At 35.9% G+C, this 18286-nt stretch overlaps 1 protein-coding gene across 1 annotated transcript in view; it reads left to right on the top strand.

Annotated features, from left to right (window-relative positions):
- Positions 1–16904, top strand: part of LOC106870659 (inactive pancreatic lipase-related protein 1) — a 99406-nt gene extending 82502 nt beyond the window's left edge. Inside the window, exons 4-9 of the mRNA XM_052970243.2 lie at positions 3764–3883; positions 4742–4864; positions 8985–9206; positions 10671–10779; positions 13615–13797; positions 16453–16904. Coding sequence (XP_052826203.1) covers positions 3764–3883; positions 4742–4864; positions 8985–9206; positions 10671–10779; positions 13615–13797; positions 16453–16537 — 842 coding nt within the window. The 3' untranslated portion in view covers positions 16538–16904. The remainder of the gene's footprint in view (positions 1–3763; positions 3884–4741; positions 4865–8984; positions 9207–10670; positions 10780–13614; positions 13798–16452) is intronic.
- The last annotated feature ends 1382 nt before the right edge of the window (positions 16905–18286 follow it).

Here is an 18286-nt window from a genome sequence, read left to right as displayed (position 1 = left end):
AGGAGGATTGCTGGGAAACCATCAGAGCCAGCAGCTGAGTTTGCGCCCACCTCATCTATGGCTGGTATTATATCTTCTTCACCAATGTCGATGTTATCCATCGTAATTGCTTCGTGTACTTGTCTGTGTTCCAACGGAGTAGTAAAGACACTTTTGAACTGGTTATTCAGTACCTTAGTTATCCTGGTTGGGTTATCTGTGAGGAAGCCATCCTTCTGGAAGAGGGCTCCTATTTTGCAGCGTACTGAGACCGTTTCTTTGGCATAATGAAAGAAGGCCTTTATGTTTGACTTGATGTTTTTTTATAACCCAGGCTTCTTTGTCTGCTCTCTCCTTAACATAGGATCGTTGCAGTCTTTTTTTCAATCTTCATCAGTGATGTTTTTAGGTGGGACCTTTCACTAGTTTGGGATGTTGGTTGAAGCGATTTTCAACCATCGTCCATCGTTTCATGAGGATCTTCCTCTCCCTTTGTGTTGGCCTTGCGCTCTGGGACAAATTTCTGGCATAACAGAGATTAAATTTTCTAGTTGAATGCCAATGTCTGGTGTGGAGAGACATTTCTGCCAGTCCTGTCTGAGGATCTCTTTTTGGCTCGATTTCCAGTCTTCTTTGAGGAAGTTCAGATTGGAGAGATTTTGGGTGCTTCCTTTAGGCTGTATGTCTCTGGCTACTTTTAGTCCACACATAGACAGCTTTATTACACACACACAAACACACACATATATATACATATATAAATATATATGTGTACATACATAATACATATCTGTGTATACATGTATACACACGCACATGCACATATACATATGTACATACATGTTCATATATATGTATATATATATATATATATATATATGTGTGTGTGTGTGTGTGTGTGTGTGTGTGTGTGTGTGTGTGTGTGTGTGTGTGTTTATCTTGATAAAACTAAAATGCTAGGGATGTTTGTCTGTACCCGAAATGTCTCAGAAATAGTACATTTCATCTTAATTTTGTTTTGCATAATTATTTTCATACTTATCTTCATCAGTGCAGTACAAATTTTTCTGACATTCGGACCTCTATTTATTAAAAAAAAACAAACGAGTAAACACAATTCTTGTTTGTTATTTCTTGAAAAGAAAACATGGCTTCCGTGACGTCAACACACATACACACATGCAGAATACACACACATATAATGAATGTCATGGCGTGTCAATCAACCCAAACACACGTCCGCTATCTGTGACATATACACACACATAGTCTTCTTGCTTTCTAAGAAAAAGAAAAAGAACGTCGACTTTTTGACGTACACAATATTTTAATCATTTAGAAATATTTTTAAGTGAATGGGATTTCAAAAATGTAAGTTATTTGCACAGTAAGTATTTATATTTTAGCTTTCTTTAAACAGACAATATTTTAATGTTTTTTAAAAATTATTTTCAAGTTATTAATTTCCGTAAAAAATTTTCAGTTACTTTTGTTTTACAGTAAAAGGGAGGAGAAAGTGAAAGACGTATGTACGTGTAAATTAAATGGACGTGTGTGTGTGTGTGTGTGTGTGCGTGTGTGAAAGAGAGAGAGTGAGGAAGAGAGAAAGAATGAGAAAGAGAGAGAGTGAGGAAGAGAGAAAGAATGAGAAAGAGAGAGAGTGAGTGAAGGGGTGTGTTGTCCTGTATACGTACATACATCAATATATATGCGTATATCTTTTTTGTATGTACGTGTAGTTGTGTGTGTGTGTGAGAGAGAGAGAGTGAGAGAGTGAATGAGTGAACGTATGTGTTCTCATGTATGTGTAATTGGCACTCTCTCTCTCTCTCTCATACACACACACACACACACACACACACACACGACTACACGTAATTTACGGAAATTAACGAACAAAACCAGCTGAATTCGGATGACAGTTCTGAGAGTCTAAGCGAAAGATTGCTTCCAGGGAATACCATTAAAAAAATGTTTTCGAGTGCATTCAACGTATCACAACTCCAAAGATCTGGCTAGTATTCCTAGCACGCCTTGCTACCAGGTAACAGCTATTTGCGATAAAGGATCCAAAATACCTGTTACGTCGTAGTCGGGCGTGCAAGGAATAGCAGCCCAATATTTTCTTTTCCGGGGAAAGGACACGTTTATGCGTGATTTCGACGTCACATTCATCGAAAGCACGCAAAATAACCCGGAAAAAAAACATGAAACAAAGCTCCTTTGCTAGGAAACTCAGACTTTCTAGGCGACCCAACGAGTCACGGGCTGTCTAGTATATATATATATATATATATATATATATGTGTGTGTGTGTGTGTGTGTGTGTGTGTGTGTGTGTGTGTGTGTGTGTGTGCGTGTGTTTAGTATTGAATAATATTCATATGCATCGTAATTATTAAGAGTAATCTTACATAATGCTATATGGATAAGAACTCGATAACTTAAAGCTGATGTTGGGTGCAAAAACGTGCGTCGTGATCCACTATTAAAGTCTGTTAGCTTCCATCGTCGTGTTGTCGTGTTATGCTATTATCAATACACACACGCACACACACACACACACACACACACACACACACACACACACACACACACACACACACAGAGGAAATAGAAATCTTCAGATAATGCAGTAAGTTTTAAAAAAACCTTTATATTTCAGGCACAAAGGCCTATCTTCAGAAGAAAAGAACAGTTTAAGAAAAATCCAGTTATGTAGGTTCCGTTAACCCATTCAACCTCTCTTACGTCTATGTAACAGCATATGCTGTTGTATTCAAGCTCCCTAGCGTTATGTAACAGCATATGCTGTTACATAAACGCTAGGGAGCTTGAATGGTTTAATGGAACCTATATAACTGGACTTTTCTTAAACTGTCTTTTCTTCTGAAGATAGGCTTTTGTGCCTGAAATATAATGGTTTTGATAAACTTTCCGCTTTGTATGAAGCTTTCTATTTTCTCGCTTTTTCCCTCTTCGATATATATATGTATAGAATACACTTTGTAGTGCTCAAGAGATTTGAACTTGAGCAGGTTAGTCCATGTCTTTGTACAAACATTGTTAAATACATTTAATACAAAGAAGGTACATATGTATACATACAAAAGAAGTCCGACTGGAAATGGTATCAAGAATTAAGGATGCTGAGTAGGAGTTTTACGAGTCCAACAGCAGTTTCTGGGAGCTTGGTAGTCCAAAATAATGCTTGTAACTTGATTCCATCATCGGATACCACCACCCTCTGTCTTCAGGAAAGAATTCCACATTTGATGTGTTGACGGAATGCCTGTATCTATGAGTGTATGTGTATTTCCTACATCAAAGACTAATCACTGTAAACACTCATTTTAACACTGTATTGTGGAGGCGCAATGGTTAGGGCAGCGAACTCGCAGTCATAGGATCGCGATTTCGATTCCCAGACCGGGCGTTGTGAGTGTTTATTGAGCGAAAACACCTAAAAGCTCCACGAGGCTCCGGCAGGGGGTGGTAGCGAACCCTGCTGTACTCTTTCACCACAACTTTCTCTCACTCTTACTTCCTGTTTCTGTTGTGTCTGTAATTCAAAGGCTCAGCCTTGTCACACACTGTGTCACGCTGAATATGCCCGAGAACTACGTTAAGGGTACACGTGTCTGTGGAGTGCTCAGCCACTTGCACGTTAATTTCACGAGCAGGCTGTTCCGTTGATCGGATCAACTGGAACCCTCGACGTCGTAAGCGACGGAGTGCCAACAACAACAACATAACACTGTATTCTACCTGTTTTTACTTGCAGGGTTAGACCCAGCTGGACCAAACTATGAACGTGCCCCGAAAGAAGTTCGTCTGGACCCCAGTGATGCTGACTTTATCGATGTTATTCACACGGATGGTTCGATGTTCTCAGCCATAAAAGGTATATTTTTATTGTTTTATTGGTTTACTACTTTTGAACAACCAGCTTACGAAGATTTTTAGTCGATAATATATCGAATTTAGCACTTTGTCTGACACACATTTTACCGATCTCGAAAGGGGGAAAAGTCAAAGCCGAAAAAAGTGTATGGAGTCGTAGCTTATACGAAACCAAATATATATCAGACACACACACACTCACGCACACGTTAAGCTTCGAAGTTAGTTTTCTTTTATAAAAGTTTAACAGATATGTATTCAACTAAAAAGCATTCAGTAATCCTATGTTTATATATAATTTGTTTTTATATATAAAACAGACATTTTTATATATACATATATAGTGCGTGTGTGTGTATGTGATAAGATGTCTGCTTCCTAACCACATGGTTTCGGGTTCAGTCTCACTGTGGAGCATCTTAGGCAAGTGTCTTCTAATATAGACTCGGGCCTTGTAAGTGGATTTGGTAGACGGAAGCTGAAAGAAACATGTCATGTGTGTATATATATATATACATATATATATATATATATATATATATATATATATATATATATATATATATATATATATATATATATATATAATGAATTGTAAATGCAAAAAATAAAAACAAAAACACAAAGGGTTCTGCAGTACACGTGTTTCAAGCTTTATATCAGTGTATAATTGACAATACAAAGCTATCTTCAGCCGCAAAAGTATTTCTCTCCCAAGAAATTATATTTACATCGGCGTTAAAGGAAGAAGAAAGGTGAGATATAAGAGGTGAGGTTCCTTTTGGTATTTTGCATTGTACTATAATGCAAGATCATTACAATGCAAGGAATAAAATGCAATATCATTTATCTTTCGCAGGCTTCGGAACAATGAAACAAATGGGCGATGTCGATCTTTACCCTAATGGCGGCAAAAAGCAACCCGGATGCGAAGGATCATGGGCTCACCTGTTTTACCAAGCCTACAAAACTGGGTTGAAAAGTAAGTAGAATCACCTACAATAACATTTAACAGGACTGCTTTCTTTAAAATTCTCATGTATATTATAGCATCGTTCTCACTAGTGTTCCAAAGAACAGGTGTAAAATATAGGTGTTTCTAGTAGTTAAGTCCTCCGAGTGTGCTTTATTTTATGTGAGTCCTCTGTGCAATTTCTCCAGTGTATAGGTAAGAGACCTAGATCGCTAGGAGACCAAATCTGTGAGAAGTAGTTGAATGTCTTCACAACATGAGATTTTACTGTGAGTTAAGGTTACTGACGAGGCTTTCATAGTAAATGCTTTCAATGTCCAACGACTAAGCTCTCGACTGGTTTTAACAGTCTGTGGGCATATTGAACGTAGTATGCGTCTGGGAACATAGCTGTACTCAGGATTTTAGTTGGCTCCCCTTCCATATCTGAACATTGAAATCTCGACGAATTGTAAACAGTCAGTGGATATATTTAAAACAATACGCATCTGGAGACATAGCTGTACACCGGTCACGAACATGCTCAAAATTTCGAATCGCTTCCCTGACTAAGACGAGTTAAAACATTTTACTGGGTATCTTTTTCCCTTAACGAAGGGCATGGAGTCTTGTGGATTAAGCGACGTGTTACTGCCAGTAGTTGCCCAGTTGTATGTGACGGTTATGACCTGTTGGAGAATATAGATATGCCCACGGGCATATGGCGTAGTGGTTAAGAGCGCGGGCTACTAACCCCAAGGTTCCAAGTTCGATTCACGGCAGCGACCTGATTAATAATAATAATAATATAATAATAATAATAGTAACATCGATAGGAATGAGAACCCAGGTTCGAAATTTCCCCAAGACACCTGACGAAGGCTGGAGGGTATATCAGCCGAAACGTTGTGTTAACAACAAACAAGATGAGGACAAATATCCGTCAAATGTAGATAATGTAAATAATGTAAATAATTCCTCATCTCTTAAATATAGAACTGTATAGATAACAAGGTCTGCGTTCATCTCTAACCTTACTTTAGTATAATCTGTATAGCTGCTGGGTGTAGTTGTCTTTGGTAGACAACATTACGAATGACAAAAAGCGACTCAAAACGACGCCTTGTGGTACTCTACTTATTATCACGTTTTTACGGAGCAAGGGTGGATGTCAACATTTACCTCCGGTCTTTAAGAAAATCAACAATCCGCATTCTCAACCTTTCTGTTTCTCCAAAGGTTTTTTTTCTTTTTAGCTTGAAGCGTATGATTCCTTAGTCGACTATATCAAAGACTTTGGTAAAATCAAAATATAACATGTAGGAGTGTTTTATATATATATATATATATATATATATATATATATATATATATATATATATATTTCAAATAAAAGGGTAAATGATTAAAGGATTATTAAAATTTAGCACTTTAGCTGCTATTTCTGAACTTCGGTATGTGGTGAAGCAACTGTTGCTGATCCCGGTGTTAAAACGGGGGTAGCTGATGAAGGAAAATGTTCTCTATGTGGCTTGTGTGTTTTCTGTACTCTGGTTATTATTATTTTCTTGTCTACGTTTTGTTTGCCATGTCCTGTACCCAGATATGCACCTATATATACAGGTAGACGTAGGTATGCACATACCTGTACGTATATATGCATATACTCATTTATTATTTGTTTATATATATATATATATATATATATATATATATATATATATATATATATATATATATATATATATATATATATGCATACATACACACACACTGAGACACACACATGCGCAAAAATAAGCAAAAGCAAAAACAGATCGCAGCGTAAATAACGGACAGAGTCAAGACTATTGAAAAGGTTGCAGGACGCAACGAAAATTTTAGGAAAATAAAAATAAGAAATAAGTGGAAGTTTTACCGGTGAGTGGGTTAAATTTTAAGGCACAATAAGAAAATGACTCTCCCCAGACACAACAGAATATGCCTCAACACACGGAATCACATAAAAAATCTTGCAAACCAAATTCAAAAACGAAATATATATATATATATATATATATATATATATATATATATATATATATATATATATATATATTTATTTATATATATATATATATATATATGTATATATATACTTCTGTGAGAAATACCTTCAGCTTTATATGCTTTATATAAACGTCGTCTGACCAATAAGTATCCGAAGCTATTGTAACGAAGCTAAAGCACGCAAAATGAAGCCGCTTGGCACAGATTGGCCTTGAACTCTGTTGTGCATGCGTACTAAATTCTAACGTTCTAACTCACTTCTGCTGTTTACAGTAGTACTTGGGAGGAAGGCGTGTAGCGTGTGATCGACGCATTCATCATGCCAGAGAAAGTTGAGTAGAGAATCTGCATCAAACTTTGTCAAAAAAATGGCGAGACCTGCTCAGAGGCCTACGCAAAGTTTTCAAAAAGTTTTCATCGTTCTCGACACAATCAAGGAGACTTTGTGCCACTGAAATCTGAGTGCCTTTTTCGTCAGCTGAAAGCAGTTTTGGCACAAATTTGGCAGACATACATCTCATACCCAAATCTTCAGTGATAATGGACTGAACAGAACCGTAACTCATCTGCACATCTTCTGATAACTCACGGATGGTGATTCGACGATTTCTCCTCACAGTTGCACGCACATCTGCGATGTTTTTCTCAGTTCTGCTAGTTGCGGATCTCCCGGAGCGTTCGTCAATATCGACATTTTTCGGCCATTGGAAACGTCTGAACCACACATACACTTGTGTGCGGCTCATACACTCCTCTCCATACACTTTCTGCAACTTTGCGTAGGCCTCTGAGTACGTATCGCCATGACAACTTGCTCTGTCATTGTCAATGCGACAATCACACGCTACACACGTTCCTTGCAAGCACTGCTGTAAACAGCGGAAGTGAGCTAGAAGTTAATACTTCGTGCGCATGCGCAGCAGAGTTTAAGATCAATCTGTACCGAGCGGTTTCACTCTGCGTGCTTTAACATTGTTACTATGGCACCAGTCCGCACACTTATTAACTAGACCTCGTATATATATATATGTGTGTGTGTGTGTGTGTGTTTGTGTGTGTGTGTGTGTGTGTGTGTGTGTGTGTGTGTGTCTATATGTGTGTATATATATATGCATGTATGTATATATATATATGTGCATATAAATATATGTACGTATGTATGTGCCTGCACACACAAACACCCACACGCAAACACACACACACAAACACACACACACAAACACACATACACCTCGGTCAGTAGTTCATATATCTGAAAGAGAAGCACACTCTAAAATGGTAGGACAGTAGTATATTTAGAAGGCTGTTTTTTATAGCCTGTCAGAGAGTGATTATTCGTTTCGCGCTTATAAAGCGCTTAGCTGTATAGGCGACTCGTCAGACTTGTCCAACTCGTTATATACATACGCACATTCATACATACATACATACATCACAATCCGTTTAATCGAGCCATAAGAAATGTCTACTTATAGAATTTCTCTAATTTTTTCGATGATGTATGGTTAATGAAATTTAACGACAAACCTAACTGTGAGTACGTACCATCTGGAGGTACGGTCTAACTAGATAGAAATTTGCTGTAGATCAATCGCATTATAAAGAGTCATTTTCCATACCTCTTACCTATAAGTCATTAATATTTACGTACCATCCCAGGAATGCGTTTAATATATAAATTGGTATATCCAATAACTACACACCTCTAAGTATAGTGGATATTTAAGCAATGTGTTCGAGGATAATTAATGGGTTAGATGGGTGCTGGTGGAGGGGAAAAACCCCTCAAATTATGGCATGTACGCCCATTACTTGTTTTTCATCTTCGATCCCATTGTTTGTTTGCATCTGATGCCTCGTATACGAAACGTCGTAGCAAATCAGTGCTGGCTATAATTTCTATAGAATATCTACAGAGAAAGCCTTAATAAATAATGTAGAAAGTGCACTGCTAACGCAGAAGAACGTGGTATTACCTTCTAAAAAAACGTATGTTATATTATGATTGCATAACGAAATATCATGTACCTACAAGTCTACAATAGCAATTGTCTCTTGTGAATTATTATTCTGCTAATATATATTTCATTCTCTTTACCAGATGCGTCTAATTACGTTGGTTGTAGTCATAGTAGGGCCATAAAGTTGTTCATGGAGTCCATTAACTCATCATGCTTCAGAGCCGTCAAATGTAGCAGTGACGCCGATTTTGAAAATGGCCAATGCGTATCAGGGGAATTTATTACTGTGGGTTACCACTTGTCTAAGAGGACACCGAAAGGAACTTACTACCTCAATACGATGAGAGCTTCTCCTTATTGTGGTATGTATCCATATTCTTCTTCTTCTTCTTCTTCTTCTTCTTCTTCTTCTTCTTCTTATTATTATTATTATTATTATTATTATTATTATTATTATTATTATTATTATTATTATTATTATTATTATTATTATTATTATTATTCAGTGAGAGAGCAATGCATGCCAACAAAGTGACACTGGAGTAAAATATACGAAGCCCATTATGCCCATCATGACTACCCGTCTGATAAGGGTACACCAGGCACATGCATCACAACCATGTGTGCGCGACATGGTGATCTCATATCAAGATAAACAGCGTATGACTTCGCACGTGGGGCCCAGTTAGAATTTTCTTCAGGTCGAGTATCCCATCCCACTCAAAAGGACCCTGAATAAGGCTTGTTTAAGGATGTTGAGCAAAACCCCCATGTTTCCAAAAGTGAATTATTCAAACCCCAAAGAATTCCTCTCAACACATGGCTATGATGCTCCTCCATTATTATTATTATTATTATTATTATTATTATTATTATTATTATTATTATTTATGGTTTCTTTTAATTATAACTTTATTTCAGCTGCCTTAGTATCGGGCATCTGGAGGCCAAGAGTAGCAAAGGCACTTTTCTTTTGCCATGCATGCTAAAATTTTCACCCCATTTATTTCATTTTAGATGAAGAGTGCTTTCCGTAGTATATGGTTAGGGTTAGTATATGGGCTTTACCCAACAAGGTTATCTTTTGTAGTTCACGGAGATTGGAGTTACCAGGGAGTTGCTTAATATACTTCTCAGCTCCCTTCTTTATCGTTCATAACGCACCAATTACTACTGGTATTGCATTTTTGTGATTTATTATTATCATTATTATTATTATTATTATTGTTGTTGTTGTTGTTGTTGTTGTTGCTGTTAAGGCTGCGAGCTGGCAGAATCGTTAGCACGCCGAACGAAATGCTTGGCGGTATTTCGTCTATTTCGTCCGTCTTCACGTTCTGAAGTGAAATTCCGCCGAAGTCGACTTTGCAGTTTATCTTTTCTGGGTCGATGAAATAAGTACCAGCTGAGTACTCCCCCAAATTTCAGGCCTTGTGCCTATAGTAAAAAGGATTATTATTATTATTATTATTATTATTATTATTATTATTATTATTATTATTATTATTATTATTATTATTATTATTATCATTATTATTATTATTACTAAGGTAGCAACTGGCAGTAGCACGCCGGGCAAAGTGCTTAGTGGCATTTCGTCCGTCTTTAAGTTTTTAGTTCAAATTCAGCCGAGGTCGACTTTGCCTTTCATCCTTTCAGGGTCGATAAAATAAGTACCAGTTGAGCACTAGGGTCGATGTAATCGACTTAACCCCCACCCTCGAATACTGACCTTGTGCCAAAATTTGAAACTATTATTATTCGTTTTTGTTGTAACAACAAATCTAAGGTTTTAAATGATGGTTTATCTGTTTGTCTGTTTACAGCACATAACTACGTCGTCGATGTGTACCTAGCTCAGAATGACACCCTTCATGGTGCTTATATCAAAGTTATTGGATTGAAAAGTTCAACAAAAAATATCATTCTACCTAGGTGAGTTATAAACTGAACACATTGTCAACAGTTGTTGTTTTACGAGTCAGCCTTAGGGCTAAACAACAATGGATTAGCTATCAGAACCATTCCCGACTGTACATTGTGTCCTTAAACACAGCACTTTATTTTACGTTGCTTCAGCACACGCGGCTGGTAAAAATGAGTAGCACCTGTAATTCAAAGGGCCAGCCTTGTTCACACTTTATGTCACGCTGAATCTCTCTGAGAACTACGCTAAGGTTATATGTGTCCGTGGTGTGCTCAGCTACCTGCACGTAAATTCCATGAGCAGGCTGTTCCGTTGATTGAATCAACTGGCGGAGAGATAGACTATGTATGTATGTATGTATGTATGTATGTATGTATGTATATATGTATATATGTATGTATGTATGTATGTATTTATGTATGTATGTATGTATGTATGTATGCATGCATGTATGTAAGTATGTATGTATGTATGTATCTATCTATCTATCTATCTATATGTATGTATATATATATGTGTGTATATATATATATATATATATATATATATATATATATATGTGAGTAAAAATAAATACAAAAAAGGTGGTTTTTTTGTATGATTGTGTATAGAGGAATATATTATTTTGTTTAAAAGAGTTCCAACACTGTCTGTTTTTTATGTTTTATTTATATTCCTGCAGAACCAATGTGGGGTATAGAATATGGAATATACAATATATAATATAAAATAAAATAGAAACTCGAGTCGCCTTTATATTTTTATATTTATATATTTGATCCTCTATATTGAACACTCAATATTTCATCTACATTCAATACTTTCTTTCATGGTGCCATCCATTTTTATTTTATTTTATTTTATATTATATATTGTATATTATATTATATATTGTATATTCCATATTCTATACCCCACGTTGGTTCTGCAGGAATATAAATAAAACATAAAAAACAGACAGTGTTGGAACTCTTTTAAACAAAATAATATATATATATATATATATATATATTAGCAAACGTACCCGTCCGTTGGACTGTTTAAGTTGCTTCGGTGGAAGTTTTTTCACAAAATAATTGAACTACCGAGAAGGTTTGCGGGTAGCATGGCAATCCATGCTTCCGATTAACCTAGGAACGGAAAATCAAATTGAAGGCTGTTTTTTGTGGGTGTCGTTGCACTTTAATGATCATAGAACATAGAAGTTTGCAAGCGATGCCAAGTAGAGCCACTGAAGTGTTTTGGGAATAGATTACGGATAATGACTACAAAATGTAGTTGTTTTACATGGAAACGAAATTTCTTGTCATAAACAGCCGCATAAATGATGTAAGGAAATTGAAGGAAGACGTTGAAACTTCCCCTCTGCGAATTTATTTTTTGCAACAGCAAAGGGAGCTACTTCTTCGGAGAGATAAGCTAACAAAAGCCCCTTTATTCTGTCTCCCCACATGGCCTGTGCATAAACTAACAGTGAATGCTGAATAAAGTTAAATTGGTATGGGGCTTTCTGAAAGATACGTATAGTTTTCGCGAGTGGAAGCAAAATTCTTATTTAAAGGTTAATTCTTTGAGACGTGTTTAAAAAAGGCTAGAACGACAATGCTAAAACAATGGACAGCAGTCAAAATATCATGGGAGAATTCACGAAAAACAACAGACGAAGACAGGTGGTGTAAACAACAAATGGATATATTAGTATAACACTCGGGAATAGAGAAAGTCTTTAACGTTTCGAGCCTACGCTCTTCAACAGAAAGGAACACAGAAAGAAACAAGGAGAGAAGAATCCTTAAAGTGAAATAACGCATTGGTAGGTAAACAAAAGTATCAACAAATAGAAGAGAGGGAAGGGAATATCACCTTCAAGTAACTCAGAATAGGTAAAGGTAAGCTTGCCAAAGTTTAATGCAGTTTAAATACGGAGATTAAAATTGGATATTCATCGCGTACAGTGTTGTTAGTCAATTTAATTACCGTCGCAGTTAGACAGTCGAAATAAATAGCTAGACAAAATCCTTTCACTTTTACAAAAAGATTTAAAACGAATAGAAGATCCTACATACAAAAGACTATGTCCATATACGTCCACGCGAGAGGCCTAAGCAAAATATCATAATGCATAACCCATCCTTGGGCAAAAGTAATGTGTGTGTATAGTTTGGTGAAAATCGGTTGAGAATTGTGGAAATGTATGCGTTCAGTATTCCTAGTCAATTTAATCACCGTCGCAGGTGGACAGAGGAAATGAATACATAAACAAATTCCTTTCACTTTTATAAAAAAGATTTAAAAAGTATGGAATACTTTACATACAAAAAAACTATGTCCATTTACGTCCATTTACGTGAGAGCTCTGGGCAAAATATTATAGTGCATGACCATCCTTGGGACATAAGTAATGTATGTGTGTAAAGTTTGGTGAAAATCAGTCGAGAATTTTGGAGATGTATGCGTTAGTCATTATACACATACATACTGTGATTTATATATACCATATATATATATATATATATATATATATATATATATATATATATATATATATATATATATACATGTATACCATGATTTACTTAATTTTCCATCGTCATTCATCTATATTTTTAGGTGTGAGTGTGTGCGCGCGCGTGTATGTATATATGTAAAATATGTGGATACATATATGTTGTCTGAATTTTATAGTTAATTATCCATCACACCTGGTCTGTATGTGTGTGTGTGTGTATGTGTGCGTGTGTGTGTGTGTGTGTGTGTGTGTGTGTGTGTGTTTGTGTGTGAATGCATCACGATTAATACATTCTTCCACCGCCTGTCAAATATACCTTTTCAAATATTTTCAGCCAGCCAAACAGTCATTCCGGTCGTTATAGATCAAGCGTTGTCGTCCTTACCCCTCAAGACTTAGGAGAAATCGTGGAGGTTCACATACTATACAGACCGCCTACCAGATTTGGTTTCTTCTTGTTCCGGTATAATATAGAGGTACACGGTGTGTCGGTGATGGGATTGTCATACCACACTAAGTAAGTTATTCTCTATTTCTAGTTCTTTGGTCTCAACGTTTACATCTGATATTCCCAAATACATTCAATTGTATTTACGTTCATTTTGTTGCTCTTGGTGCAAGGTTTGTATTGTGAAGTGAATCACCGAAAATTTTTCCCTGTTTGCATCTTCGACTCCCATTGGTGAAATTCCTTACTTCGAAACTTTAGTTATGTTTTTTATTTCCTTCTTCTTCTATACTAACTGATATTTGTTTGTATGTATGTATATGTATAGATTTTTGAATGTATTCTCATGCATATCGAGATGTGTTCATATATATTTAAAAGATTTACTTCTGGAAAATTTAACAGACTTTTACAGTTCCAGTGCTGGATTGGATTTGTAGTCTTCAAATTAACTTTCTCCTTTCTGGTTTTGATAAGCCTAATTTCTCAAGATTGGTATTTAGGCAGTGTGTTACATATCTCAGGACACAATAATTACAAGTATAAACCTGAACTTGTAATCTGGATAGAGTAACTACAGATTTCTTAATAGTTCAGCATAGGTGTTCTCTTTTCCACTGATTTTAAACTGTATATTAACATTCGCTGGCAGCTAATTTCCACAATTGTAGTTTCTCTTCTCTATCCCAAATTATTATATCAGGTCTGTTGGGCTTACATTTTATTGAGGTTGTTACTGGGACATTCCACCAGTACTCTTTTTTATTATGAATGGTTATGGCTTCTGCCATACTATGTCTGTATGTATGTATGTATGTATGCATGCATGTATCTTTGATCATGGGATTGCACTTAGAAAGTTACTCTCCGAGGCACAAGTCCGGGCAAGGTTGTTTATAGAAGACCAGCAGTCGCCAATGCACACCAGCCTCCCCTCTCTACGCCACTGATGCTCTCCAAGGGAAAGGCAAAGGCCGATACAGCTTTGCACTGGTAACGTCGCAACTCATTTCTACAGCTAAGTGAACTGAAGCAACGTGGAATAAAGTGTCTTGCTCAAGAACATAACACACCGCTTGGTCAGGAATGGAACTCACTACCACATGATTGTGAGCCCAATGCTCTAACTATTGAGTCATGCGCCTTCACGTGTATGTATATATGTACATACGAATGTATGTACGTATGTTTTTATGTATGCGGAACAAAAGAGGAAACCTCGACGCCAGTACTTCTAAAACTAGCAAATATCAGCCGCTGTTTAAACAAAATTAGTGACAGTGTTCTGTTCCTTTGCTTTTTAATAATAAGAAAACAAAACAGTGTAACTCGTCTTCCATCGCAATTGTGTTGGACAAATTTAAAAGTTTATAATCATCATAACTTTATGTAACGTAGCCATTTTTCTCCTTTATTCAATCCTCACAATTCTGCCTGCTTATCAACACTATGAAAATACTGCACTACGTGGTTTCACGACCTACAAGAAATAACAGTCAAACTCCCTACAGATCACATTCTGCTGTCTTCACGAAAGATTTTAAAAAATAGTGTTAAATATTGTGGCCATAAATACTTCTTAGAATTATGTAATGGTTACAAAGTATGTGAGATCAAAGGTGATATAAGACTTGCCAAAAACCAGCAGCAGCAGCACCACCACCACCGATAAAAAGACCCCAGCGACATCATTGACATGTAATGCTTCTATCAGCAGTCACTGAACTGTTTTAAATGAAGGAATATTTCGTTGGCTTCCATTATCCTGCGTTGTCCTATCTTGTATATATGGACATCTTGGAGAGACGTCGAGTCCACCAAACTGTTTAATGCAGTTTAATGCAGTTTAAATATGGAGATTAAAATTGGATATTCATCGCGTACAGTGTTGTTAGTCAATTTAATTACCGTCGCAGTTAGACAGTCGAAATAAATAGCTAGACAAAATCCTTTCACTTTTACAAAAATATTAAAAAAGAATAGATCCTACATACAAAAGACTATGTCCATATACGTCCACGCGAGAGGCCTAAGCAAAATATCATAATGCATAACCCATTCTTGGGCAAAAGTAATGTGTGTGTTAAATTTCAATGAAAAGCTCTTCTTGAAGCTTTAAAACACTCCTACTCTTCCTCCTCAATACGACAAACCACCACCAGTTTCATCTGAACCCAATATTTTGTCCTTAGATATACAATTCATGAGAAGACAGTCTTTAACTGCGCCTCATTTATCCAACGAATGAGAGGACGCGCAATTATATCATTTCCGTCAGTCATCGATTTATTTAACTCTTTAAATGCCTGATAAACCGGACTATTAACCGTTAAGATTAATTTGTACGTATTTACATTTATATGTACACTACGTTTAGTGTGGTTTGGTGTCTAGTTGTTACCATGTGTCTGTCCTTTGGCTTGTAACCTTTATTTTAGTTTAAATATATTAACGTTTTTATATACTAAGCTACTAGTTTAACTACTAATAAACTAGCGTTACTATTCTTAGTTTTTGGCTAAGGGTTCCTGAATCGAATCCAGTCTTCTACTATAAACATATACAAATAAGACACTGGATAACAGTTGGGATGGAACCAATCTATAATCAGTGAAGATATAAATATTGTAAATGAACACACTAAAAATTAAGGTGAATAGCCTGACTAATAATATTCTCTTCGCTTATTTTTTCTTACATTCTCTATTACTTTGTATATTTCAGGTTTCAGTCATGCGAAAAAGCTACTATTGTGAAGGGCCACATTTACAAATTCCAACAAAACAATTTCATCAATACTTGTACGTGAAGATGTCTGAACAAGTAGTCTGTGATATAATAGAACCAACCAACATTTAATATATGTTTGTGTGTGCGACTCTCCTTCTTTCTCTGACGTGGCTTTTGCTCCTGCCAACTTCTGTCCGAGTCACACTTATGGTGGCTACTAAGACAACAAAGACAAACCAATATTCTTTTTGTTTTTACATCGAAAATATAAGTTTAAAAAAAATAGAATAAAATAAAAATTTAGATAAAAATATAATAAAATTACGACAGAAAAACAAAAGAAGAAAAACGCGTTCTAATTTCATGCTCACCATTTTTGTGAAAATAACGGTGTAGAATTCAGATTGCAGTTTTAAGATAAATAAGGCATCATCTGATCGTAATCCTATCGTGTTTCTAATCTGGATTTATTTTCTTTCAAAAGAACGGCTTATGTTACCCAATATTTTATTCTGTATGAACTTAATATGTGTCTCATCCGTTTCGTAGCTCCTTGCAGACTAATCTTCAATGAAATTTTTTCCCCGTCTATCGTCCCCTTGCTCCCTACAGAGTATATTTCAATGACAAGCTCTTCTTTGTGAAAAAAAAAAAGCTAACAAATTATCCACCCACTCCACACTGTAGGGCAATTTTTAGTAAAAATCTTTCTTTGTGTAAAGAGTTTTCCATGAATAATCTTCAGTTTACACGCTAAAACTATTCATAAGTCTGTTTCTTCTTCTTTTCTTTCTAAACACTAACTCTGCCGTATATTAATTGACTGCGAGACGTAAGACATTGCCGATAAGATTAAATGCACATGGATGTATGCATTCACAACGTACATTTTATTTAATATGTGTACGTGTGTGCGTGTGTGTGTGTGTGTGTGTGTGTGTGTGTGTGTGTGTGTGTGTGTGTGTCTGTGTGTGTGTGTGTGTGCGTGCGTGTGAATAAGTGCGTGTGACTTCTCCAAATTCATACCATTGCCGATCATTTTGACTTATTTCCATTAGCTTCTTTATTAGTTATGCAAATTACAACTAGCTAAGAAATTCGCGTATGTCTCATGCCATTTCTGAAAATCTTTTCTAACTGATAAAGAAGGCTTTTAGCATACTATGCCAACAGTATTGATGAGACAAAAAAGACCGAAGCATATGTCAATAGTTATCTCTTGCAAAGAAAAGTTAGACTATCTTTTCACTAAACATGTAAACTAACTTGCTAGATTAATTCTTAATTTATTGAAATTATCTCCACTTGTATTAGTCGCTAATAACTTTTTCTACAATTATGAGAAAAAAAAATTAATTAAAAAATTTTGTATACAGCATTTAGAATATCAGCTCTTAACTGATTTATCTAATTTATACAATTTCATTGCTTGATTAAGCTTATACTTGTTTTATATATACATGTATACACACACATACATGTATGTGTCTAGGAGAGAAAGAAAGAGAGGGAGAGAAAGAGAGAGAGAGAGAGAGAGAGAGAGAGAGGGGGAAAGAGAGGAAGAGAAAGAAAGATGGATAGATAGAGAGGGAATAGAATCAAAGACGGACTAGGATAAAAGTTCCCTATATTGTAAATGTCTAACATCAGGTTTCTTTGTAGGTGAAATTACGAATGAATTTGTATATTCATTTTGCAAGCAAAGATGAACTTGAAACGATTTTTAAAAATGAGCTATTGCTGTGCTAATAATTTCGTTGCCAAGTTCAAAAGTATTTTTAGTACTATCGTCTGGAAATAGTATAAGAAAAGCTACCACAAATACTTT

The sequence above is a fragment of the Octopus bimaculoides genome, chromosome 8, assembly GCF_046866305.1.
Source record: "Octopus bimaculoides isolate indiv1 chromosome 8, ASM4686630v1, whole genome shotgun sequence".
Taxonomy (NCBI): domain Eukaryota; kingdom Metazoa; phylum Mollusca; class Cephalopoda; order Octopoda; family Octopodidae; genus Octopus; species Octopus bimaculoides.
Note: the sequence above shows the minus strand (reverse complement) of the source record. Positions and strands in the feature narration are given on the sequence as shown.